This window comes from Diceros bicornis, chromosome 8 (assembly GCF_020826845.1).
Source record: "Diceros bicornis minor isolate mBicDic1 chromosome 8, mDicBic1.mat.cur, whole genome shotgun sequence".
NCBI classification, from domain to species: Eukaryota; Metazoa; Chordata; class Mammalia; order Perissodactyla; family Rhinocerotidae; genus Diceros; species Diceros bicornis.
In genome coordinates this window covers 2,523,920-2,551,180 of record NC_080747.1, presented here as the reverse complement: position 1 = coordinate 2,551,180, position 27,261 = coordinate 2,523,920, and the positions used below count along the sequence as shown (strand labels likewise).

At 47.0% G+C, this 27,261-nt stretch overlaps 1 protein-coding gene across 4 annotated transcripts in view; it reads right to left on the bottom strand.

The window, feature by feature from the left end:
• Positions 1-27,261, bottom strand: part of HTT (huntingtin) — a 154,784-nt gene that overhangs the window by 14,421 nt on the left and 113,102 nt on the right. For all 4 annotated transcript variants that reach the window (XM_058546620.1, XM_058546621.1, XM_058546623.1 and 1 more), the window contains 16 exons: positions 24,756-24,897; positions 22,765-22,944; positions 22,451-22,627; positions 22,077-22,153; positions 19,571-19,709; positions 18,411-18,533; positions 15,771-15,984; positions 15,213-15,358; positions 13,635-13,812; positions 12,556-12,651; positions 9,706-9,893; positions 7,568-7,694; positions 5,420-5,520; positions 4,320-4,474; positions 3,742-3,881; positions 2,247-2,329 (listed from right to left, as the gene is read on the bottom strand). In XM_058546620.1, coding sequence (XP_058402603.1) covers positions 2,247-2,329; positions 3,742-3,881; positions 4,320-4,474; positions 5,420-5,520; positions 7,568-7,694; positions 9,706-9,893; positions 12,556-12,651; positions 13,635-13,812; positions 15,213-15,358; positions 15,771-15,984; positions 18,411-18,533; positions 19,571-19,709; positions 22,077-22,153; positions 22,451-22,627; positions 22,765-22,944; positions 24,756-24,897 — 2,266 coding nt within the window. The remainder of the gene's footprint in view (positions 1-2,246; positions 2,330-3,741; positions 3,882-4,319; positions 4,475-5,419; positions 5,521-7,567; positions 7,695-9,705; positions 9,894-12,555; positions 12,652-13,634; positions 13,813-15,212; positions 15,359-15,770; positions 15,985-18,410; positions 18,534-19,570; positions 19,710-22,076; positions 22,154-22,450; positions 22,628-22,764; positions 22,945-24,755; positions 24,898-27,261) is intronic.

The window sequence follows — 27,261 nt, the reverse complement described above, 5'->3', positions numbered from 1 at the left end:
AACAAACACAAGGCACTTGGTTCAATGCTCGGGCCAGGCGACAGGCTCCTGGAGGTAAGGGTACAGAGCTGCAGCTGTGGCCCAGGTCCTCTGAAGTGAGCAGACTCCTGTCACTTAGCAGGGCTCATTCAGACCCACCAGCTTACGGGCAGAGGGAGAGAGGACCCACAGAGTTGGGGGCGGGGGCTAGAGCATGGCCGGAAAGCTCTGCCTTCAGGATTAACGAACTGGTATGAGGGGTGGTCAACCCCAGGCCGAGGAGGGATGAAGGAAAAAGTCTCTAAGAAAGGACACCTTAACTCCTAAGGGACATCTGAATGAAGTCCTGGCAAAAAATGGAACCAGAACATGGGATTTCTTTTCAAAACTGGTCCTCCCTCTCTGGTAGTCATTTGTGGTAAACCCCATTTTTCTGAATTACTTAAAAAAAGCCCCCTACAAATGCAAAAGGGATGATGTGCTTATTCTGGAGATGGCAGGGTAGGGGGAATTTGGGAAGCCTGCAGGGAGAATCCACCAGGGGGGGCGGAGCGGTGCTGGGAACAGGAGTTAATCCCTCTGCCACTCTCCTGCCCACGCCCTGCCCAAACGACCACGCTCCCTCGCAACGACCACTTGGCTTCCCACGTGCCTGTTCCCGTGGAATTCCTCGAGCACTCAGCACGGAGCCTCGCACTGCCAAGTGAGGAAACAAGTGGCCGTGGGCTGCATTCCCACATAAAGCTGTTTTCCATCGTCGGTGATGCTAGTCCCAACTCCTGCTCTGCACAAACAGCCATTTCTCTCTCACATCCCACCACCCTCAGTGGAACTGGCAGCAGGCAGGCAGGCTGGAGGCAGCTGCCAGAAGGCCTGCCACAGACAGAAGATAAACTGTGAATCCCTAAAAGCAATCTTCAGACTGGAAAAGAGTAGTCCCTCTGCTCCCCTCACTCCCCGCCCCGACCCCCCTCCCCAACACCAGTGGTGGCTCAGCACAGAGGGATGTGGGAGCCGGCAGACATCCCGGACGGGGCAGGGGTGCAGTCACATCTTAGCCCCGCTGTAGCCTCGCTACATTCGGTTCTCAGTGGTGAGGTGTGGACGCCGACGCTGAAGGAAGATGCAGCCGGGCAAATGCCAGTGACCCCAGAACAAAGCCAGGTGCCGCCCAGCAAGCCCCAGGCTTCTCACTCACAGCCTGCCCTCAGAAACACCTCCACAGAAATGACATCGAATTCTAATGACCACTGTGACTTCTCTCAGGGGTGGAAACTCCTCTGCAAAGGACAAAGAATGGGAGAGCCTGTCTGTGGCTTCTAACTCACAGAAGAATGCTGTGCGAGAGAGAGCGGGACAGAGTGGGGGACACCATTGTGGTCCTGGGGGCTCTGCTGCAAAGGCTGCAGCCTGGAGCTTATGAGGAAGCCTCAGAACTAACAATTACCCCAAATGCTATTCTGACCAATTTCTTATGAAACAAAAGCTAAAAAGAAAATTGTTTTTCATAATTGCTTTCTAAGTAAACCAGCGACATGTTCAGAGGAAAAACTCAGCAGTGAAGAGAGCAGTCTTCAAGGTTGCCAACACTGCGTCCCCTCCTCCCAGCACTCATGTGTCATTCCCCCTCCCCCACCACTCCTGCGCCACCATCCTCACACCACCATCCTCACACCCCGCCTCACGGCTCCACGGCCTGCGCCACCATCCTCAAACCCCACCCTCAGAGCCCTCCACCTGTACTATCATATGCGTGACTGTCCACATTTTTCTGATGAAGAAGCACAGTTCAATGTGACCCACCCAGTAAGCAGTCGACCTGGCACCCAGAGCCGGTCCATCTGCCACACAGGGCTGTGTGACCGGGCTTCCTTCTGAGCTGGAAGCTGGGACACTTGTGGCCAAATCTGTGGCCCATCAGAGCAAGAGCCATTCTCTGCATTCACTCACCCAAGCCACTCTCCTCTAACTCCGTTTGATGTGTTGGACACTTGTCCTTCTCTGTCTCATCTTTCTCATCTGAGTCTAACTCATATTATCTGGCTATATTCATACACGTTGATATCATTACATACATAAAACATCTTACATCCTTCTTGGAATAAAGAACATAACTAAAAACAACTAAAAGCAGACCTTTCTTTTATTTAAAAAAAGCTTTTAACTTTTCTTTCAGACGTTGACTGGCCAAAATCTGAAGACAGACAACAGAGACCAAGGAAAACCAAAGGAAGTTGCCCTGAACGTGAGGAGCAGGCATGACTGACCTGGCCGAGCTTATAGCTCATGTTCCCCAGCTCCCGCTCGGGGTTGATCTGCAGCAGAAGCTTGTCGTGGCTGATGAGGGCACCTGTGAAGCAACACCACCATGAGCGCCACCCTGTGCAAAGCCTGCACAGCAGCCGCCTACCCCGAGCCACTCCACCCACGCCACTGGCGGGACAGCACAGCGCTGCAGAGCCCTGAGGGTCTCTGGGGTTTTCTCTGTCACTTTATAACCTCTTAAGCTGGCAGGGCCTGTGGGGCAAAGCTGGACTATCACTTTTTCTCCATAATGAAACAGTAACTTCTGAGATACTGCCTTGGTACCTGAGCCGTGCTGCTGAGCCCACCAGGAGCAGGGTGTACGGTGACGCCCCCACTCAAGCCATCTTCCTCAGAAACCCCTCACCACCTTTCATACTCTCCATGCTCCAGACCAATGACCCCCCTCCCTTCCTTCCACTGGCCATCCCCCCCCACCTCCAGCTCCCCAGCTGAAAGGCCCCTAGTTAACCCTTTGCCAGATCTAGCATCAACATGCCCTCTTCCATGAGGCTTCCCCGACTGGCCCCCCAGAAGCATCTGCTCTCCTCGGAGCTTCTGGAGCCGTCTGCCTCCACCTGTCCCAGCACCTACTCTCTTCTGCCTTCCACGCTAGTTAGAGATGCCACGTCCTTCTCATCTCTCCTATTGGCCATAAGCTCTTCCAAGGATCCATGGCCATTCAAGTTCACAGTCCTCAGTTTACTTTAATGCCCTAGTAAATGTTTGGGGGTGAATAACACACTGCACTTCCATATGGAATCTTTTCCAGGTAAAGCTTTCAAGATGATTAAACTTACAGGATCTAACAACTCCTAAAAAATCCTAGAGAATCACAAACACTCTAGGCTAAAATATTGTTTGTTCAACAAAAAACATGTGTATTTAAAAAAAACCCAAACAAACCACAAAATTCCCTTCTTTTAACCCAGGATGACAAACTCCAGTGTTCTTCATAGGGCAGGCACACAACCTGCAGGCCCAGATGGAACAGGTGCACCTGACCGCCCAGGGTTCAAGGCCAGGGGAGAAGGTGGGCTTGGCACACCCAGCCTCCAGGGGCTGTCAGAGAATGCTGGCATGGTCTTGCCACATTGGATTTCTCACAAGAAGCCAGAGATTCACCTGGTTTAGATGAACTCTGTTGATTTCTAATGTGAGTGACTAACTCAGCTTTTACAATCCTGTGCAGGCTGCCAGTCTATCAGCCTCTGAGAACTCTTTCCCTTCCCACAACTTGACTGGCGAGAGACAGTGTTCCAGGTCATTGCCAGACTCTGTTTCCTCAAGACTGTTAAAATGTCCCCAGTCCTCAGTGAGATTTGTACTTATGAGTTAGGGCAGCACATTTAGTACCACAGCTTCCAAATTAAACCACAATTCGGGTCTTTCTCCCCAACTGGTGTTGTGAGTTCTTGTTTGGGCCCAAGTACAAGTGGCCCCTCGCCCCACAGGTACCTGTAGTAGCCGGAGACAGGGAAGGGACAGGATCCCATGCTTGGTATAAATGATGGGTGGCAATATTCTCTCTCTTTGAAACCATAGCTTGAATTTCCTGCTCTACAACTCCTCTGATAATGCTCAACTTCCTCCCAAACCTAAAATTCAGAACAAAAGGTTAAAGAATATTTGGTTCCTTCAAAATCTTAAAAGCGAAAAACACCAGGACCACCCCCAGCTTTGCCTAAAGAAAACACAGGCACCTACAATACCCAACAGCCCTTTGTAGGTGATTCCTGTCCACACACCCTCACGCAGGCATGCTACTGGCTTGCTAATTCTCGCTCTGCTAAGAGTCTGCCATTAAACTCAGATGAGTCTGTGTCACTTCACGTCTCATTTTCATTGCCACTGCTCACCACGTCACTTTTGGACGTGTACCTCTCGCAAGGCAACATGCACAATTTTTGTTTTTAATTTTGGCAGCAAAGGAAAGGGCCCAGGTGAAGCTGCTGGTCCCCTTGGGTGGCGAGGAGGGGCACCTCACTGTTCCCACCACAGCTGTGCCCTGGAGACACTGGGCAACTCGGGCAAACCTGGTGTCGAGAGCCTTCAGGGGCTTGTTCCGGGGCTGCTGCTCCAAGCAGCTCACGGCTGGGTTGCCAGCCACGGGCACAGTCATCGCACTCAGCACCAGGGAGGTGATGGCCTGCACAGCCAGGACATTGATCTGTGTCCTCTCCGTGTCTTCCTGGAAGGAGAGCCCACAAGTTATCACGTCACGGGCAGCTAGACACCCCTGTCCCCACTTGCACGCAGAACCCAAAGGCTGTGATTCTCAGGCCACACAGCATTGCAGGAAGGAGCCCCGAGTGCCATAGAGGGACATGCCTTCCCGGCCAGGGTCCCATGTGCCTAAGTTCACCATAGCCTATACACATCTGTGACTTGAAATAAATTTCACAGGAAAATGTCTACTTTCCAAAGCAAGGTGTCCTATAGGCACAAACCTCCAAATATGAATTACTTTTTAAGAAACAGCCTTTAAATTTCCTCACTAATTATAGGAACTTTGCACAGACAACTCGTTAGCTTCTACACATGAATTTAAAGACAATCTTGATGATTTTTGACATATGTCTACTCTGTGAACTTTCAATTCTGCAAGTTCATCCCACATCTATTAGAATTAAGGACTTGTATCCCATGACTTTTAATATCTCAGGCTTTGCCTTATCAGAACATGTTTTTTACTTATTATATTAATATAATATGCATTAACACTCCAAGAAGCCTGATAAATCTTTGCAAAACAGTCAAGAGAAATGAACACAGGTACATACGCCTGGCCTTTATAATGTGCCCTTTCATTTTGATTCAACCTACACAAGGCACCTGAACACTGATAAACAGAACTCAGAAATAGTTTAAGAAAGAGTATAATCTTACTGACCCTTACCATGTAATGCACTATGATAAAATGCACTCCAGCCACTGGCAATCTAGGACAATCAAATCTTGGAGAAATTGTTCCTGCTCAGGAACATCAGTCTAGACAAGATCTGGCTACTCTTTTAAAAATATGGTCAGAAAAAATGAGCCTACTGCCCGCCTTTTTGCCCACCACTAACGATTCAAACGCTGCCAGAACTGCCCGTATGTCAGCCAGTGAATGGACAGCTGCACACGGCCTTACTTCTGGTGGGCTCTCCTCCTGCTCCATCACGAGTGGCTGAGTCACCAGGACACCAAGGAGGGTGGCCCATGTTTCCTCAAACTGGGTACGGCTGGTCCACCCTAGGAATGCAAATGTTACAAGAGACAGAGCGTCACTCATTCTCAAACTTTTCAATGTGATGTGGCAGTTGGGCCATACAGCTCTAACTGGAACAGGCACTGCCCCAGGGTGTCACATACAGTAGCTCCCTTAACCCTCACAACATTTCTGTGAGGTGGCAAAACGGCCAGTGCCAGTCCATCAGCGAGGACACTGAAGCACCACATGTCTGAGGCCACATGACCAATAAGTGGCACAGGCCGAGTTCAGCCCAGGCACCCTGGTGGAGAGGCGCCCTCTCGACTCCTGCTATGTAGATGCAGTGAAGTAAAGGGACGTCCAAACAGGCTACACTTGAATGGGGTCAGAGCCACTTCTGCCCTGCTCACCAGAGGGTTCAAAAGTCTTCTAGGAGGTCAAACCATGGGACTGAGTTGCTGGATGCACAACTCTGTGCATACACGACAGACCACTGAACTGCACACTTTGAGTGGGTAAAGTGTGTGCTATGTCACTTCTATCTCAATAAAGCTGTTAAAAATACAAAAGTCAAATCAACAGTTTCTCTGACCCTGTCTAGAAGAAAAGATCAGAAAAGAATGTCATCTAGCTAGGGGCATTCAAGTGTTCAGGGAAGGCACATCTGATGGCCCATCCTCAAGTGTCATCATCAGCTGCACTCGAGGCAGCACACAAACAAATGGTTGTTTCCAAGGGTTCGCTTAATGTTCCTACTCAACGACCTGGGAGGTGGAGGAAAGAGGGCGTTGAGGAGAAAACCAATACCGAACTTCAGGATCTCCTTGGTAAACTGGACATAGAAAGAGAGTAACTGACTTAGATATGGATTAGATATAGACAGAGAGACAGATATAGATACAGACACACGTATACGACAATCTCCATAGGAAGAATAAAAGAACAAACAAAAAGTGGGCAAGAGCAAAGGCAAAGACCAGGAGAGATTGGAGACCCGCCTTGGGTCCCGCAGGTCTGACTGACTCAGACAAGTAAGAACGAGTAAGAACTGGTGTGAGGCGGGGGGAAGCCAGGAGACTGCCTACCGCCATCTTTAAGGAGAGGAAAGAAGAGAAGCTCCCTAAGGCAACCGGCTTAGATTGCTGCTCAGATTTCATTTTGGACTGGGTAATGAAGCATCTGCTTGACTAAAGGGAAAAGTAGAGGCAATAAGGTATCTGCTGCCTGAACCTTCCGGGACCCAAGTAAGCACAAAATCTGAGGAGCTCGAGACAGGAGGGCACCACGGCGGGGAAGGGGGCCCAGCACGGAGTGAGGGTGCCCATGCCAGACTCACAAGACAAACGATCCAGGAAACACCCTGGCAGGCCACAGCCACTCTGGACCCACCAATTACAGCCCCCCACCAGATCACACCTCCAGCCATAAAATGCAGACAAAAGGAGGCAACTTACACTGTGCTGCAGATAGCAGAAGAGAATCCTGACAGGAAAACTACTAACACTACTATTTATTGAGATACTGTGCGCCAGGTGCATCTTTTTTAATTTCCAAATTTGTAGCAAGTCCATGAAATAGGCATGATCTCCATTTCACGGACGACAAAACTGAGGGTCCCAGAGGTTAAAATGACTCGCCCCACACAGCACAGGGCCCAGCACTGTGTTATCTAAAGTCTACTTTCTCCCACTCTACCACGCAGGCGCTGTCTCCCCAGAGCTGCTCGTTGTACATACAAGGAAGGAGGCATCAGTGATCACACAAGAAAACATCAGAGAAACTCACTACCACCACCAGCAAAGGTGCATAAGATGGAGACAATCTGCTTCACATTTTCAGTCATAAAATACCTACCCTGACTCCAAACAAGCCTGATATGTGAAAACTTGGGATTAAACTCACAAATACACGTGAACCTGGATCGAATTTTTAGTTTTGTAAATACACTACAAAATGTATTCACATGATTCTATCATGCCCTAAATCTTTTACAGAATAAAATGAGAAGACCCCACTATGGTAGCATTGGGTTTCCCCAGACAGACACGTTATGATGTCTAGCAATTCTGAAGGAGAGCTCCAGACTACCTAGCACATTGATGCGGTAGATGAACTCTTTGAAGACTTCCTTTTCCTGGAGGAACTCCACGGGGATCTCGGGGAACGCTGTGCCAAAATCTCCTCCTGGTTTGGGTGCCCATCCAAGTTTCCACACCTGAGAGGATGAAAAAGAAATCAAGTCACCCAGTGAAGTCAGGACAGCTGTATTGTGAGGAAACCAAGAAACACCGCTCCTCTAAGCACGGCCTCCCTTCTGACGACTCACACAGACATTCTCGAAAGCAGGCGCACCATCTTCCAGGGAAAACAGCGCCAACTCCTTCGCCTGAGGATCTCCTTCCCCATCAGTGTGCCTCCCACTCCCTTGGCCGCTCCTGGTACTGCCGACGCCCCCTCATGCTGGCTGCTCATGAGGCGGGTTCTTTGGGGTCGATGTCGGCAGCCTCCAATCATCAGAGGCAGGCAGGAGTCAGGGATGGCACCTGGGCCCACAGACAGCAGCTGGCATGTCAGATGAAGGCAGGCAGCAAATGGAGTTCAGCCGCACACAGAAGTATTTATTGGCAAGCAGGCACAAAAAGAGCCATGCCATTGGTGTCTGTGAACTCCGTGAAGTCCGGCTTTGTCCGCCATGCACTCCCACAAGCACCGTGAACAGAAGGCTAACCTGAGGCAGACCCAATGCTGCTCCAGCAGCAGGGGGAGCCCAATCTTCCAGCCAGCCAAGCTGACACACTCGGATGAAGTGGCAGAGGATGTGGGACGCCCAGGCTGGGAGCTTGGCTCCACATTCCCGAAGCCTGCCTATGTGGGCCTCTGAGATGCGGCCAGCCAATCTCAACAGCTTCAGCACCTCTCACTTCACCTCAGGAAGACAGCTTCTAAGACTCACATTACTCACCAAACCCTCTATGCGTGTCCAGAGGGAGGGTTTGTGGCGCCTGTCAGAGCCACCTCCAGAGTGCGCCTTCCTCATCAGGGCACTTCAGTGCGCTACCCTTGCTTGAGGGTCTAATCTATCAGTATATGGTCTGGGCTGGCACAATCCCGAATCTGCTCCAGACACTGTGACCTCTAGACTGTGCCTTCCGGCATCATCTCCGGGCTCCACTCCAAAGGTGCAGCTGTCTCAAGACCTACAGTGACTCCTCGTGAGCGGAGCACAGGGCTGAGCTGCCTCTGCAGCTGAGACCCAGCCCTGCACGGTGATGACAGCCTGTGTCTCCAGCGTGGCTCCTCCCGCTCTCTTCCCATTGGGCACCAGGCTTCAGAAACGCCCCAACTCCCTGTTCTATGAGGACTTCCAATACATAACCCGCCAGGCTTTTCTCAGAACAAGCCCTCCATGTGGAATACCTTCACCCACGACGGCAAAACCCTCTTCTCCCCTCAGGTCTAATGACTACTGCTTCTTTGGTGCAAGCCTCTGCAGAATCTCTCGCACGCACTCATGCACACATGCACAGCACAGGGGCTGCGTCTCATTGGCAGGCACATGCCCTTTCAGGTAGAAACCAGAGCCTTTCCTCTTGGTCCTGGCTAACCTTTACCTACTGATTCCAGCCCATCATCCCATTTCATATCTCAGCAGGCTGTGGAGGGGGTGATGCAATTTCCCTGGGGAGAGGTCAGTCCGGACTCCATCAACCCTCACCCCTGCTCACCTGAGCTCTTTGTGTTATCTGAAACAAGTGTCCTGAATAATGATGCCTACTTGAAACTGATTCTGAAGACAATTTGAAAAGAGGACTTGCAAAAGCGGTTGTGCCAAAATGTATGGATAATTTCCAAAGGTGACCTCTTTCAAACGAAAATACTTACTTGAGGGGATATAATTTATGGTCTACCATTAAACAAATTAGTCTACTTACTGTAGAATCACATCCAACATTAAGTATCTATTAGTGGGAGATGAAATTTTACTCCTTGATGTAATGCCTCACCCCATTTTAGAAAATACAGTATTTCTACTAACAGCCACTATTATATGTCATGCCTGAGGAACCAGACAAGGTGGCACGACTACATGCAACAAAAGGCTCTGGCCACCCAAGGAAGCAATGAGCAGTCAAGATATCGTCTCGTCCTCCGGGAGTCCCCAGCCCAGGGACTCGCCTTGGCATCTCGGTTATTTTGGTCTTCTGCAAAGGAATGACCAGACTCACCAGGGGAGGGACGCGCGTGTAGCTGTTGACGAGGGGTAAGCGGGCCAGGCTGATGATGATGTTCTTAAGCACCGACGTGAGAAAGGCTGGAGTGTTGCTATTCCTTTTATGACCCAAGGCCAACACCGACGGCAAAGACTCCACCATTTCTGCCACCATCCCACAGGCTGCAGTAATATACTCAGGGTCTAAACAAACACCGTGGTTAAGAGAGGAGTGTTTCCTTAAACACACCCCAAAGCCACCACCTCTCCTGCTGATCTTCCCACCCTCCCAGTGCGGCAGGCACAGCCCTACAACAGTCACTCAAGCCAGAAACATGGGGGTCCCCTAGATTTCTAGTTGGTCACTGAAGATTTACCTCCTTCATCTCTGTCTAAACAGGCAATCCTCTCCATGTCTGCCAGGATTATCACAATCGTCTTGAAACTGGTCTCCTGCCTCCAGTCCCAGCCCTCCCGCCCACCCTGCACAATGCAGCCGGCACTGCCTAGCTCACATCTAGGAGCAATCGTGCAGCCCCTCAGCTTCAAGAATCCCTCAGGAAGCCACCCTGCATTCTGGCTTTCTCTGGTTTTCCCAGGACCTTGTGCTTGTCCCTCAGCTGGCGTGTAAAGAACCATGCTGGAATCCCTGGTTCATTGTTTCCCCAAGATCAGGGGTTCCCATGGGTGGCGGTGGGCTTCTGACAGGATGCCATGTCCCACCTGAGAACTCCTGAGGCAGAATGCTGAGGAAAACCTCATGCTCTTAAGTGAGACCCACAGCATCTCGAGTTTGGCAGAGAGTATGTGCCAAAGAGTTATTTGTTGAGTTGATAAACATTTAGGGCTGTGGATGGATATTACTCATGGTCCATGAGATTCACAGTCTAGGCAACTTCCTCATCTAGAGAAGGAATTATTATTTTTTTTTTTTAATTTTATTTATTCATTTTTTTTCCCCCAAAGCCCCAGTAGATAGTTGTATGTCATAGCTGCACATCCTTCCAGTTGCTGCATGTGGGACGTGGCCTCAGCATGGCCGGAGAAGCGGTGCGTCGGTGTGCGCCCGGGGTCGAACCCGGGCCGCCAGCAGCGGAGCGCGCGCACTTAACCGCTAAGCCACGGGGCCGGCCCCTAGAGAAGGAATTCTTATTGGACATAAGGAATCAAGCCCCAAGCTAAGAAAAATGAGGCTAACTTGAATCCTATTTATTGGACAATCTTTAAGAGGTATCATCCTATTGAGGTGATAAAAAAAAAAGCAAGCCTCTTCCTCTGGCCAGAATGAAATTAACCGGCCTCAAAAGGGCCATGAAGAATGAGCACAATTAACCTAAACTAAATACACTCCAGCCAGTGGGCCTGCCTGCTCTGACTCAACTCCTTGAAACGCCTAAACTCTCTTCAGAGGAATGGAAATTCAAATTATAACTAAAATTATGATAACATTTGCTGAGTACTTATAACAAGCCTGGCAGCTGTTCTGGGTGCTTTACATGGATTAATTTACTTAATCCTTATACCAACCTTATAAGGTGAGTACTGTTCTTAGCCTCATTGCAGAAGCACAGGATAAAAAACTTGCTAAGGCCACTCAGCTAGAGAGTGGCCAAGCAGGGAAATGAGTGAGTGCATATCCCTCAGGCAACAGCAAGAAATCATGAAATCACAAACTAAGGGCTGACAGAACCATAGAGTTTCGAGATAAACACTCAAAGAAGAGCTTGGCTATGTAATGAAACACCACTGCTTGTAAATGGTTATGCAATTATAAAACCTTGAGCAGGTAACTAGAAGAAAAATTACTATGCTATTTAACACTAACCACAGGAAAACTATCATTAACTGGGATTTCACAAAAGCTGGCAAAAAAAGACACAAATCATTTATACCTGCTATGAAAAAGGCATGTTTCCAACCCAACAGGGCATGGATAAGACTCTTGTATTCCAAGTAAGAGTGTTCCATAAAACAGACAGCCAAGAACTGCCAGGTGGGGCATTTGCTTCCCATCTTTGTGGGACAGGCTACAGGTTGGCATTCCAGCCAGACCCTACGGATAAAGGGCTAGGATGGCCCCAGGAGCCTGGAGGGCCCTGGTGACAACAAGGAGTCACTTGGCCAAGAAGTTTTCCTCCTAATCTGCCTCATCACCACTTTCAGAGTAAAATACCTGAATTGGGACAAAGTACATGAAAAACCACGGTGCATGCCGAAGTCTAGAATAGGTTTAAATGAATGGGATGTGGATTTTTTTCTTTTTTTAAGGAAAAGCAGGAATTTTCATTTAAAAATCCACCAAAACACACGGCTGAAAAAGACACTCAGGTTACCTAATATTCATGTGGGTATTTCTACTACCTTCAAGTTCCTCAATATTTCTATTTATTCATTCATTACTCAACAAACATTGTTGATCACTTATAACAGTGAGAACACAGAGAAGGAAAACATGCTCCTTGCCCTCGAGGAGCTCAGAGCCTGAGGTGGAAGACACAGAAAGCAGTAAGTGCCGTGGAGGTCCTAAGTGTTGGATGGAAGGAGAGGAGTGCCTTCCCAGAGGAGTGGGGCAAACTCAGTGTTCCAGAAGGATGGAGATCAGAGGGCTTCTCCAGGAGCGTGACAGCCCAGCTGAGTTAAGAAGGTCAAAGAGAGTCAGACGAACAGGGGCAGGGTGTACAAGCAAAGCAAAGAGCATGGGCAAGGCTCAAATCGCCCTGAAATTTAGGGATAAGCAACAGAACGCAGCTAAATTAAAGTAAGCTTTGAAGTGTCCACACTTAACCATTTTAAAAGTCTCTTTTGTGAATGAATTTCAAGCCCCCCACAGAAACCAGGTAAGAAAAAAACAGGTCTTGAGACTTACTTTGTGTGTGTGAATCTACTTCGTCCTCTCTGGCAGCCTCTGGGGTGTTCGTCCTTCTTTCTGGACTAAGAAGCTGGTCCCCAGGCTGCACCACAACTAAAATCACAACAGAACAAACACAAGAAGTTCCAAACACTTTTACCACTCCTTTTTATTCAGGTTTTCACATTCATGCAGCCTCATAACGTTTCGAAGTGACATGACAGACTATGTCAAATGAGGTCTAGATTTCCTAGAATCAATTTTAGACAATACTAGACTCAGGTATCAATCTCTGGGTTAATCTGAAATGCACAAGGATTGGGACTTCGACATTAAGATTTCTAAGACCCTCCACTGCCTGCTGGTTGCCACCTTTAACCCTGAAGGTTTTTGTCAGACAGTTCATGATTCATGAAGCTAAAAGCATCACTACAACCCCCAAGGAGTCTGGCTTTGAAAAATTACTCCCCGGATCTTCATTTCCAAGTTGACTACAAATGCACAGATGAAACCAATTTAAACAATGAGACTGCAAAAACACCACTCTATAATGTTTAATTTAAAAACACAAAACTTGAAAACACTCTCTAATATGCAGACTATAATGTCCAATTTTTAAAAAATTTTGCCTAATGACCCTTGTTGAGGACACTGTCCCTTGAAAAGAATAAGTCACTTTTATTTTAATATATTACTATTACAATGCAGTATAGAAACAAGCATTTCAACTATCACAGAAAACAAGTAATCTTTTGAATGTAATATTACCTTATGATCATTTAGGACTAAAAGCATGAAACAGTCAACTAAGATCAGAGATCAATAGAACATAAAATTAGAAGCATTTTTTATGAAAGCTGGAACTCCAAAACCTAAAAAAATGACTACAAAAGGAAATTCAAGTTAAATTCTAGCGTAGACTCCAAAATACTGGAGATTAAGGCAAAGCCCATAATTTATCCACCTCTTCACTCCCAATTCCTAACTTAGCACCTGGCAAACAGGTAGTACAAAATAAACGTCTGTGACTAGATTTGCAGAGCTGATTACTGGTTCAAATGACAAAGGATAGAAACCCGTCATGGCCGTAGACTCACTGGCTTCCAGGAGGAACCGGATGCAGTGAATGAGGGAGCAGGCATGGGTCACCATCTCTGGAGAGGAGAGCACGCTCCAAAGGGCAGGCAGCTGCAGAGCCAGGCAGCAGCAGTCCAGGCCCGCCTGGAGATCCAGACTCAGCGGGATCTGCTCGTGGATCAAATGCCACGACAGGGCCTGAAGGGGAAGGTCTGCGTTAAACAAGGCTCAGACCCATGTTTTCTTCCTATCGTGGGGGCTGTCAGGGAGGCAGACAACTCCTGGCTGTCGAGAAACTGTCCAAAGCTCGAGAGGCTGGCAGGTCCCAATGACCCTGCCCTTCCAGAGGTCTCCAGTCTCTTACTTTCAAGCACCTGCTCCCCAAAGCACCCAGGGCTCCCCTCTCTGCCAGAACGCCCACCCTGATCTTGCTGCCCCTTTATCCTTCAGCTCTGTGGGCTCCTCTAGAAATCCTTCCTGGCCACAAGCCTCCAGGCCAGGCTTTTCCTCGGGGCTCCATAGCCCAGGCCTTCCCACTGCCGTAGTCACAGAGGCTGAATTGGAGAGCATGGATTGTGGAGACAGCCAGACTTGGGTTCAAATGCCAATTGGCTACTTCCTAGTGGGTGAATCTGGTCAAGTCACCGAACCTCTCTAAGCTCTGCTTTCCTCAACCGTAAAACGGGAATAACAGAGCCCTCCAGGGTTGCAGCGAGACCTGAATAAGATGATGCATGTGAAGTAGTTCATCCTGCATACAGCAGGCCCACGACAGAGCTGGGAGCGATCACTGTACTCTAACCATATGTTCTCTTGCCAGCCTCCCCACTACACTGAGGCCTGCAGGACAGGGGTCACAGCGATCTGACTTGGCCTGGCTCCAAGCAAGTGCTTGTTCATCCTTTCATGAATGACTGCATGAACGTCCTCCCAACATCTCTCTCTCTCTGCTGTGAAGTGGAGGTGGAGTTGGTGCTGGATTAGCTGTGTCCTCGCTTAGGCTGGTCAACGTAGCTCTGACCCTCTGGCTTTTTAAGGATGCAGACCAGACTCTATTTTCTAGAAGTTGTATGGAAATGCAATGCACCCACAGTATGTACACCTTAAAAAAATTTTAATGGATGATCTGTCCTAAAATCAAAAGCATCTGAGAATCAAGGAAATAGATGAACATATAAGCTCATGATGGCTCCCCACGTTGTATTCGGGAGATCTCCAAAAGGTTTGTATTTGTCTCTCCAATCACCCTTGCTTCTCTCTACCTGACGTTTCTCCCTGTCTAGCCCTCCTCTATGACGAACGCCCTCTTCCCTAAGCCTGCTCCCCAGACACAGCAGGGCCTGGCTCTTCACAGCCTTCCTGCCTCAGCTGTGCAGCAGGGACAGGAAGTGCTGTGCTGCCAGTCTCACGAGGCAACTGTGAGGAACTGGTGTGGCAAGGGGTTCACTCAGGAGAGAAAGGGATGGACATGACACCTGACAACAAGCAGTCACTGTGGAAAGGAGGTGAAGAGCACCAGATTGGGCACAGCTCTTGGTTGACAGTGCAGTCACACTTCCCTCCGCACAGAAACACTGAGTTCCCGAGCTGCCTCTTACCTCAAGGGTCATGACCACAAACTTCACGGCGTCCCTTTCCTTCTCAGGAGGAAGAAGCAAGTGGCCAGGCAGTTTGGAGAACACCTGCAGGTACTGGGCCAGTGCCCGGGCCAGAGTGGTCAAAGCCCGATACAACACGGCATCCCCTGAAACAGAAGATCTTCGTGGGTGGACGCGACTCTAGCAGATGCTCGTGACTTAGAAAGGCAGTCAGGCAATTCTCTGAGAATCTGATGGAAGCGAAAGATATCGCTCCTCAGAAGCACATCTGCACACACACCCAACTGCCGTGGGCGACTCCAGGCCTCGCATTCCCCTGAGGTCTATCCTAGCATTCCCCGAGGGCTCGGAGCCCGGACTATGTCAACAAATGGCAAAGCAGCAAACATAGCAAGAGACATGCATAGCCAGGGACCCCAGCGTTGTTTCTCAATTACCTCTGTAAATGCTTTCCATTTATTAGATCAACAGCATTTACTGTATCTTTACTCGGTGCAAAGCACTGTACTGGCTCTGCAGCATTTTTAAAAAACTAAAAGAAGTTTTTATTTTAATTACCAAATAGATCATTCAACTTGCTCCAGTAGGCGCTGGGCTCCACGGCCAGGAAGGGTTGGAACACTTGATGGACGACAGGGAGCTGCTGAACCATGCTGGTCACACGGTCCAGAGTCACCACTCGAGCAGCTTCAAACAGGGGACTCTTCTGGCCTCCAGAGATTTCACGTGTGCCCAGACCCAAGCACGGGGCTAACAGGCTTAAATTGAACTCCTGCGCATGAAAGGTTCAACAATGACAATTACAAGCTTTCAATTAGGAAGCAAAACACAACAGAAGAACGGACACAAATGTTTCTGAGATAACAAGATTAATTTACCATAAAAAATATTTTAAAGAATATTCTACTTCTGATATAAATAAATAAACAACTCCATTTATTATATGCTCAATGAAATATATTTCTGGTCTCTTCTGGGTACTTTAATTTTATTTATTGTTTTTATTTATTTTTTTTGTGAGGAAGATTAGCCCTGAGCTAACATCAGATGCCAATCTTCCTCTTTTTGCTGAGGAAGACTGGTCCTGGGCTAACATCCGGGCCCATCTTCCTCTACTTTATATGGGATGCCACCACAACATGGCTTGACAAGCAGTGCGTTGGTACGCACCTGGGATCCAAACCCACGCACCCCCCGGCTGCCAAAGTGGAGTGCACGCACTTAACCACTACACCAACAGGCCGGCCCCGGGTACTTTCAATTTTAAAGAAATATTTTTATTTTTTATACCTTCAGATTGGTTTGAAATCAAAAATTTAATATGACAAAATTTTAGTTGACAAAAATACAAAATCGGGCTGATGTGCCATCCAAGAAATCAGTGAAACACCAAACATTCCCAAAGTTTGAAAAAGATAAGTTATGTTCAAAAGCAGCTGAAATAAATCAAAGCAGCCAAATAAATGCCACAATTTTGGTTGGAAAAAAAGTGTTTCAATTTGTATTGTGCTTTGCCAACTTTTTAAAACCATTTAAGGATTTTTTTGGCCAATTTCAGGGGGAATATCAATCTTAATTTAGTTAATATTCAGAAAAGCATATGTCATCATCAGTGACCAAAATTGAACCGTTCTGTTACAGCCAGAACTTTAAGGCTGTTAAAAGTCCAATTAGTGAATTCGGAAAATTCAATAAATTGGTCATTAAGCAAACTGATCATTCGGCAAATCAGCTTTCACTGAATGGGTCTCAAAATGATTTTAGCGAACTGATTTTGGGCCAATTCTCCTGTTTTTTTCAATGTAGCTCTTACATTAAAACTGATGAAGAATCAGTACTTCTGTGTTGCCTCCACCTGGAGTCTCTTTTCATCCACTCCTGGCCCATTCTTTGTTGTCCCCCTCAATTCACCTTGCCATCCCCCCAGGTCTCTGCTGCTTCTTCATTTCCACTTGGTACATATCAAGGCAGTGCTAAAATGCCTCAAGGTTTAGTTGGCTGTTCATCCCAGCAGGTCTGAAAACGAACCCACTATGGCTGTGGTTGGACAGGACCGAAAAGGGGGGCTCCACTCCTCACAGGGCCTGCCCAAGAGCTGAGGACAAAGACAAGCAAGCTTTGCAAAGGCCTCCTGGGCCAGCTCTGCATGGCTTACCTGCACAACACTGAGGGTGGGGATGTGGGACCTCATGACATCCAGTGAGGGGGTGAGGGACCTCACTACATGTGGTGGGGGGAGAGGAACCTCACTACTTGTGATGGGGGAGGGTGACGTCACTACTTGTGATGGGGGAGGGGGACCTCACTACATGTAGGGAGGAGGGGGACCTCACTACAGGTGATGGGGGAGGGGGAACCTCACTACATGTGGTGGGGGGAGGGGGGCTTCACTACTTGTGATGAGGGGAGGGGGAATCACACTACTTGTGATGGGGGAGGGGGACCTTACTACAGGTGATGGGGGAGGGGGAACCTCACTACATGTGGTGGGGGGAGGGGGGCTTCACTACTTGTGATGAGGGGAGGGGGAATCGCACTACTTGTGATGGGGGAGGGGGACCTTACTACAGGTGATGGGGGAGGGGGAACCTCACTACATGTGGTGGGGGGAGGGGGGCTTCACTACTTGTGATGAGGGGAGGGGGAATTGCACTACTTGTGATGGGGGAGGGGGACCTTACTACATGCAGGGAGGGGGAACCTCACTACATGTGATGGGGGAGGGGGAACCTTACTACAGGTGGTGGGGGGAGGGGGACCTCACTACTTGTGGCTGGGGGAGGGGGACCTCACTACATCTAGAAAGGGGGCTTACTAAAGATCAATTTCCAGAACACCAGGAGAGAGTCAGTTAAATCATGCACGATGACACCATGCCAATACGTTTCCTCATGACCATGAGAACTAGCAATTAGAACTGATTATAATCTAAGAGAACCTATTTTCTTTAAATGCATGAAATGTTGACTTGAACACAACACGCCTCCTCTTGGATACTAATGTGGTAGAAATAATGTCTTGTCCTGTCTGCATCAGTCTTCTCTCGTCCTGTCCTGTCTGGATTAGAGTCTCTGCCACTAAGGCAGAAAGGTGAGTGGTACACATCATAAGTAGGTTGCATGACAATGAAACAAATCAAACATGAGAGCAACAGAAGAAAGACAGGGTTTCCCTGGCCTCCCGCTCTCCCCGCCATACCGAGTTCATCATGAATGCACTCATGTCCCCAGGAGGAAGCCGATTCACCAGCTCTGCTCCTTCCAGCAGTGCAGCATCTGACCTAGTCCAGCACTGGGATTTGACTAGACCTATGTACCAGTCCTGGGAAGAAGAAAAAGACAGATAATGGAATGCAACTGGGCAGGGCTTTCAAGGGGCTTCGACACTACTGGAAATGCGTTGTTTCTTTGCTCACTGCCCCTCATGTCCTGTGGCCCCAGACCAAAGGACAAGTGGCCTCCCCTGGACTGTGACTGTAGCTTTGGCAAAACTGAACTCTGGCTGGCATGGGGGCCGCTCATCAAACCACAGGAAGTGCTGCGAAGGCTGTGTCTTTGGATTTGCTGTTACCGTCTGGACACCTTCTCCTTTCCTCCTCACCTGGTGAATGTCCAACTGTCCTTCAAACTCCGCTTACGCACTGAGGGCAGCAGGCCCTTCTCTCTGTGCCCTCATCCTCGCCTGGCATTGCACCTATCATCTTCTATTGGGGTTCCTTCTATTGGGGTTTGTTCCTCTCTCCCCAGAGCCAGCACAGCAGAGGCATTGAGCAAATCAAGCCTGAGAATAGAGGCCTGAACTTTGCTATTCTATGCCTGGGCTGCTGGTTTCTGAACTCCAAGTTCATCTTTAAATTGAACTCTCTCCAGGAAAGTAGAGTATCAAGGCTCTATCAAGGCCCCAAACGGCTCCCAGCTCTGAGGTGTGAGTGGTGAGGGTGATAATAGCCAGGGCCCTTGGGGTGGTGGGGTCAATATGCAGGAGGTCAGCAGGCATAAGGAGAGGGAGACAGGCCAAAGGAGCATGCCCTTGAAGGGTTGTGCAATCATGAGTGCAGGCCACGGCCCCCCATCTCCTGATTCTCCCATTAACTACCCACCACGAGTGTCCTAAAGTCAACATTTCCTCTCTCAACCCATGCCCCTGCTGGACCTCAGGCATCCTGTCAGTGAGGCGACCCTGCCCATCACTGGCAAGCAGCAGGGCAGGCCAAGAGCCCCCGGGAGCCATGCAGAGTGCCAGGATGTCTTGCCTCCTTAGCTACCCTGTTGCACACTCTGGATCTGCTGCAGGTGGACAGAGGTACTGAGTGCCCCGACTGGCCCTGTGCGTCTCATGCAGGCATGCTGGACACTTACTTTGTCTGGATTAACTGTCTCCAGAGCCAGGGGCCCAACCCCATCCAGTGGGTGGGATGTGACCGGAGGAGAGGGGCCACATGACCCTGGTGCAGTGGCGAGACGCAGCCTGTCCAGCAGGGAGTAGAGTCTTTGGTGTCTGGAAACCAATCACATGTGGGTTAGAGCACAGCTTCACAGGGAAGAAATACAGCTGCTGCTTACAATGAGAGGCAACGTGTCTGAAACTATCTCTTCAGAGCTGCTTCTTATCACACTCAAACAAGTCCTGATGCAAACTCAGGCCCCAGTTTACTCTTAATAACCACAGTTTATGCCTCATAAGCACTTTCCAGAAATTTCATTTATACTCAAACACTGCATCAGGTAATACACAGTATAATAGCTAATAAAAATATTCTCTATAAATGCAAACTGATCATTTATTCTAAGATCCAAGTGCAGGAAATCTCCCACTTAATCTCCCAGTAAGATACAATTTATACCAATTTATGTTAATTTCATAAAAGAATCACCTCATCTGGTACAAGATATTTATAATCTTCCTCATCTGGGCTGAATACTAAGTCTAAAGTCAAAAAATAAAAGTAGTTTGACTTCCCACCATCTGCTATGAGAATGACAACTTCATAATGCAAATTACAACACAACTCAGCCCAGCATACTGAAAAATCATCCAAAACTCTGTGCTGCCCACCAAATTATGCCCCTTCTCAATCAGACACCATCAACAAGCTACTCTTAAGATTGAAGTCACAGCTAAAGTGTGCAGCCCAGCCCTTCCCATACCAGCTCTGGAGCCCATCAAAGAGATTGCCCTGCATCGTAGTGGGACAGAAGGGGCCAGAGCTCTTCTGGGCAAATGTTATACACTTCAGTCTTTCCTATTTATACCCAATGTCCAACATATACATTTTTAAAATATGAGACAATCAGGAAAATGTGACCCACAATAAAAAAAAAAAGTGGCGTTATTAGTACCTCTATGTGACAAAGACTCTCTCTCCTTTGACCACACTGCAGTCAGGCTCCTCTGAGAACTCTTTGAGTAGGCCTCACCCTCGGGTTCTGTCCTTGGCCCATTTAGTCATTTTAGCAAGAGTCCTTATGAATTGTTCCACCCTTAATATCTGATCAAATTCCTCATTCCCCACCCTCTAGATCTTATCACCTTGGCCTGCCTCTGGCAACACCCTGTCTAGTTGGTTTAGCCAGAATATTCCCTTACCCCTGAAGTTTCCTCATGGTAATTTTCCATCCACTGACCCCCAGCCTGTTCCTCAGCTATAAATCTCCACTTGTCCATGCTGTATTCAGAGTTGAGCTCACTCTCTCCCCTCTACTGCAAAACCCCATTGTAGGGCCAGCCCCAGTGCCCTAGTGGTTAAGCTTGGCGCGCTCCGCTTTGGCGGCCCGGGTTCAGTTCCTGGGTGTGGACCTACACCACTTGTCAGTGGCCATGCTGTGGCGGCAGCTTACATACAAAAAGAGAAAGATTGGCAACAGACGTTAGCTCAAGGTGAATCTTCCTCAGCAAAAAGAGGAAAATTGGCAACAGATATTAGCTCAGGGTGAATCTTCCTCAGCAAAAAAACAAAACAAAACAAAAACAAAAACAAACCCATTGTAGTAGTTGCCCTGAATAGTCTGCCTTACCATCTTAAAAAACAAAACAAAACAAAACACTGAAGTCACAGCATAATAAATACATTTTCACACACATTTTCCCCCCTGTGGAGGAAAAAAGGTAAAAGCTGCTCTTAATTTTTGCAATCATGGAAATATACTCATATAATAGACGTCATGATTTCTAATAAAGCCTTCTTTTTTTTTTATTTTTTTTTATTTTTTGTGAGGAAATTGGCCCTGAACTAACATCTGCCAATCCTCCTCTCTTTGCTGAGGAAGACTGGCCCTGGGCTAACATCCATGCCCATCTTCCTCCACTTTGTATGGGACGCCACCACAGCATGGCTTGACAAGCCGTGCATCGGTGCGCGCCCAGGATCCGAACCGACAAATCCTGTGTCACCGAAGCAGAGCGCACGCACTTAACCGCTTGCGCCACTGGGCCGGCCCCCTAATAAAGCCTTCTAAAAGACTTTGCAAACAAAATTAGGTGATAAATAGCTACAAAAAGATAAAATTTTAAGAAGCAGAAGATATAATTCTTGCATGCCATGAACTAGGAAGCATCTTTCAGATCTGCCAACTCTTATTTAACAATTAGATTATATGCCTTGATTTTGCTAAGATACAGCTGATAACTTGTATTCCCATTCATCATTGGGCAGTGAACAGAGGCACTATGAACACTGCTACCTCTCAGCAGCCCACAGGAGCACAGGTGTCCCTCCGTAAATGTGATAGAGGTCAGACTGCCAGTGGTCCTTTCTCCTTATAAACTCATCTATAAAGCACGTCAATCTCTCATCCTGTGAGTTTATTCCGTTACAAATCTAAGTCTTTATATCCAAAAGCAAGGAACACCTGGTTCCAGCATTACCTCTGAGCTAACCCACTGCTCTGAAGGTATTCCTGGATTCTGTTGAGTTCTTCCACTGGCAGCTGGGCCATGTTGCTCTAAAGTAGAAAAGAACACATCAGTGGATTTGTAGCACATAAGGGATCAAAATAACCTCACGCTCATTTACAAAGGATAAACTGACATGGACGGCTTATCGTAGCAAAGGCAGGCTAAAAGAAAGCACAAGAAGCACTCGTATCAGACATACAAGGAATGACCAGTTTACACAAGTTATACATGTTTCTCTCAGTGGCCACATGAAGAATGTGCCTATAGAGGAAGAAAACAGCCAATTGTTTTGCTTGCCTTGCTTAGTTTTCAATAAAAATTAATTCAAGTGTTTTTTTCAGTACCTGTAAATTTGCAGCCAAAAGCATTTCTACCCGGCGACAAGCAAGGGTGTCAACCATGCGAGCCAGCACACGGAGCGGAGTACACAAAAGCTTGTCCACATACAGCATCAGCACGGCACCCGACTGGCTGAGGTGGATCCCTTCTAAGCACTGAAGAGTTTTCTTCAGAGTGGTGGGCTGACATTTGAGAGAAAGAAAGAAACAAGAGCAGAGTATTTTGCCAATTAGAAATCAGCAGTTTTAAAATTCCAATACTCCATTTCTCAGGCAAGAGAAAACTGTGACTGGCAACAATTGGCACTCAGAAGACTTACAGTTGAAAGATTTTCACAACGAGACTGAATTGCCTGGATGAAAAGGCCACTGGCAGCAGAATTCCGATGGACCGCACTAATAAAATCCTGCACAGGAGGCTCATGGGATAGACTGATCAGATCTTGAATATGATTCACGATGAGCCACGTTAAGTGCTCTGAATCATGTAGGTTCTGACACTGAGGAAAAAGACAATGAAAGACACATTTTCAAGTAGACAAGGAGAAAACAGACATTAATGCCAGAGAAAGGGCCAATAGGGTAGGAAGGGGAAGACAGATTCCAAATTATAATCCTCAGTGAAAACATCTAGTGTTTGACCAATAAAGGAGGAATAAAACTCACTTTACAAAGCCTGTCACCTCCAACCACGCACTGTGGCTGAGGCTGTTGGAAGTCACACCACACTGGGGAAATGCAACCCAGCAGTCCGGCTCCAAAGGGCACCAGCCAATGGTCAAAGGATAGAGGAGGAGAGGCGCGCAGCCCAGGACTGTGGGAGAGTCACTAGGCACCTGCCATGGGCCTGTCTGCCTGGTGCGACCTAAGGGCAGCAGGAAGGCAGGAGTAGCACGGCGCTGCCCTCATAGGTGACCGTCCCGAAGCCGGGATGCATGAGAACAAGCGACACTCCAAGCATCACTCTGGCCTACTGAGCAGTGTTCTCCAGTTACTCCTTTCCCAATTTTGTGACAGGTCAGTGAAAAAAAAACTCACTAAACTGTCAGTTTTGACAGAATTCCTGAGTCCAAAATATGAATGGATCCCACATATTAAACGGACCTTAAGTGAAGAAATTTCACTTAACGTTTATAAGGAAATAAGAAATACCCATTTTTAAACACACATGTTGCCTTTGCAGCTTAATTCATAATCCTTCAAGACAGAAATTATAAAATGTGATCAATTCTTTCACATCTGGTTAATGAGTAATATTTTCCACGTGGGATAATCTGACAATATTAACATAAAATTAATACCTTTCTTACATTTCTGTGAAAATCAGCATTATATAATTATATTAAATTATTTCTCAAAAATGAAACAAGATTGAAAAACTATTTCAACATCAAAAACATAAAGCAAAAAATGAATATGAATAAAGTGCTATCACAACAAAGAATTGATAACATCCGGTTCCGTTGAAGAAGTCTGCTTCCTTTTCCAATTCAGAATGTTTAACAAATCATTATGTTGTACACCTTAAACTTACACAATGTTATATGTCAACTGTATCTCAATAAAACTGAAAAAACAAATGAAAGTAAAAAAACCACCAAAAAGTTTAACAATGTTTTGCCACGTGATAGCAGTATGTATATGATACCATGTTTGTACCAGAGAAATGCATATATTTTTATATCAGTATAGAAAAAGTACTAAATACCGGATAAAATGGAACAACATGTTCTCTTTGAGTAATACAATTACAGGAGATTTTATTTTCTTCTGTTTACTTACTTGGTTTTTGTCAATTTTCTGTGAAACATGTGATGCTAGTTTTATGGTCAAAAACTTCACAAAAGCTATTTTCTTAAAAAGAATGGCATTCAAACAGGCATCTATTTTAAAATGTAGCAATGAACACCTAATACCTCTCCAGAGATTAATTTTAAAACTTTTAAAATCAGAACCTCACTCCAATCAACACTCTTCGCTTGCTTTTATTATTATTATTCCACTGCTTCTCTCGATATAACAATGCCAGCACCATGAACAGCCCAGAGCAGTCACTCGACTCACGTTGAACAAGCTGAGGGAAATCTACAGACAAACTTAAAAATCTAGTAATCAGTCGGCCAAGTCTGGTTTCTAATCACATAAACACATGTCAGAGCAGGATTAAACATTAGTTTTGGTTTTCCCATTTTCACAGAGTGGCGGGAAGGTGGGAAGTCAATCTGGCTTTCAGGCGGTCTATAGAAGCATCCCCTACACGAGGTGTTTCCAGTCCCCCCACCCGCTCCATCACTCGCTTTTACAAACTTACAACATAATCGCAGAAGAGAATGAGAGCTCCTCTTCGTACTATTTCTCTATTGCACATTCCAAGTTTGGCAGCCAAATCGGAATCCTCCTCCACTCCAGACATCTGGGGACAGAGGGACTTTGTGCTGGACAGACTGCGTCGTCTAGAAGGAGCAACACATGCACTGGAGTTTCTGACGGCAGCAAGCTTATTTTCAAAATACTGTAGATGACTATGTTTAGTTCTAGTCCTAAAACAGTCAGTTTATATATTGCCACATCAGAACGATATGTGTCTAATGTATACGCTTAGTTATCTATTCCTGAGCTACGAGAATGAACATACGGAAAACTAAAGAAAAGAGGATTTAGCAGACAGAAAATTAAAATGCTTGAATGAAAGGCAAAATCCACCATAAAGCTAGCGGCACATTCATTGAGCACTCTTTTTTTTTGTGTGTGTGTGAGGAAGATCAGAGCTAACATCCATGCTAATCCTCCTCTTTTTGCTGAGGAAGACTAGCTCTGAGCTAACATCCACTGCCAATCCTCCTCCTTTTTTTCCCCAAAGCCCCAGTAGATAGTTGTATGTCATAGTTGCAGACCCTTCTAGTTGCTGTATGTGGGACGCGGCCTCACCATGGCCGGAGAAGCGGTGCGTCAGTGCGCACCCGGGATCCAAACCCTGGGCTGCCAGTAGCGGAGCGCACGCACTTAACTGCTAAGCCACGGGGCCGGCCCTCATTGAGCACTCTTATTTCAGAACTCTTACTGGTGATGTTTGATAAGGTACCAATTGCTTTTGGGATTCCCAGTTTTAGTCTGCCATGAAAGCTGCCAAGTGCCAGGAAGAAAGTATCTACATTTTCATATTTTACTATTCAATCACCAACAAAACGTTACAACTCTCCATGTGGCCACAGCGTGTATGCTATTATGGAAACCTTGTTTAAAAGCATTTCTGCAAAATTAATTCCCCACTAGTGAAGTGAATATTTCACTTCATATTTACTTCTTCTGACTTTGACTTTTTTCTTTCTCAGTAAATGGGAATTATAAACCTGAGACTCTTGATTCTACCCACAACACTTAAAACACAACTGTTGCCACACTCGCAAACCGTCCCTCTGACTCCAGGGTCTGACCTAGGACAATACCCTCCCCTTGGCAGCAAAGAGCTTGTGCATATCTGCTCAGGCTTAGTGGAGACAGAGGTCATGTCAGGGCAAGAACATTCTGAAATGTGTCAACTTTTCCTGTAACTCCTCAAGATTTAGAAGAGAACTGGTATAAAAAATTCTACAGATTAAAAAAAATTTTTTAACTATCATTTCTCTGTTTCAACTGGTGAATGGATAAGCAAACTGTGGTACATCCATATAATGGAATACTACTCAGCAATCACAGGAACAAACTACTAATACAACATCCTGAAGGAAATTTAAATATATTGTGCTAAGTGAAAGAAGCCAGGCTCAAAGGCTACATACTGTATGATTCCATTTATATGGCATCCTGCAATAGGCTAAATACTAGGGACAGAACATGGATCCGTGGTTCCTGGGGTGTGGAAAACAGTGAGGAGTGACTGCAAAGGGACACCACGAGGGAACTCTTTTGAAGTGATGGTACTGTTGTATATCGCAATTGTGGTGGTGGTGGTTACGACTATATTTGGTACAAGAAGAGTGCATTTTACTGTACTGTAAATTATACGTCAACTAAAAAACTAACAGAAAACCTTCCCTTTCTCAGTCAGCCCTCCTGCCAGCCCCAATGTGACTGACATTCAAGCTGTAATTTTGTGTTTGCAATAGTATGGCTGTAGAGGCAAGAGCCTCTGAGAGAGAACGGGCAGAGTTTCCAATTCAGATATTAGCAGTAGACATAAAGAAGGTCCAATGTCAACCCAAACTGAGTCCCAACTGTTGCAGCAGGGCAAGCCCCCAAAACCTCAGGACAGGAGCTGCCAGATACTCATGGCGAACAAACGTCCCAAATCCAGGATGACTGCCCATGCAGGCCTCAGAACAGATGCAGGGGAAGTGATCGCCACACCACACCCCCAATGCCATAGCACGTGCAGGACCCTAACAGTCCACCAAAAGGTGGGACAGATCAAAAGCAAATCATAAGCCTATGATGACAAAGTCTGGAAAATAAAAAGCAGACAAGAGCAGACCCCGCTGTGGTGGCCATGGCGCTTCCTGGAGCAGTGTAGCCAGGAGCTGGGCTCCTCTGAGAGCCAGCCCGCACTGAGCCCAGTAGGGATCTTCTGTAACAATTTGATAGAGCAGTTCTCTATCGGCTGAGTCTACAAATAAAAAATAACAGCTGTAGTTTGTATTTTACACTTCTGGTAATTCATTTTTATTCATTTTTATTATCTTTTGGAAATAAAAAGACACTCATCGTCCACAACACAGCTGGACAAACACCTTCCTAGTACAGGGGTTTTTAAGCAGGAACAGCTTTGCCCCCTATGGGTGTTTTGGACATTTATGGGGGTGTTTTTCCTTCTAACATAG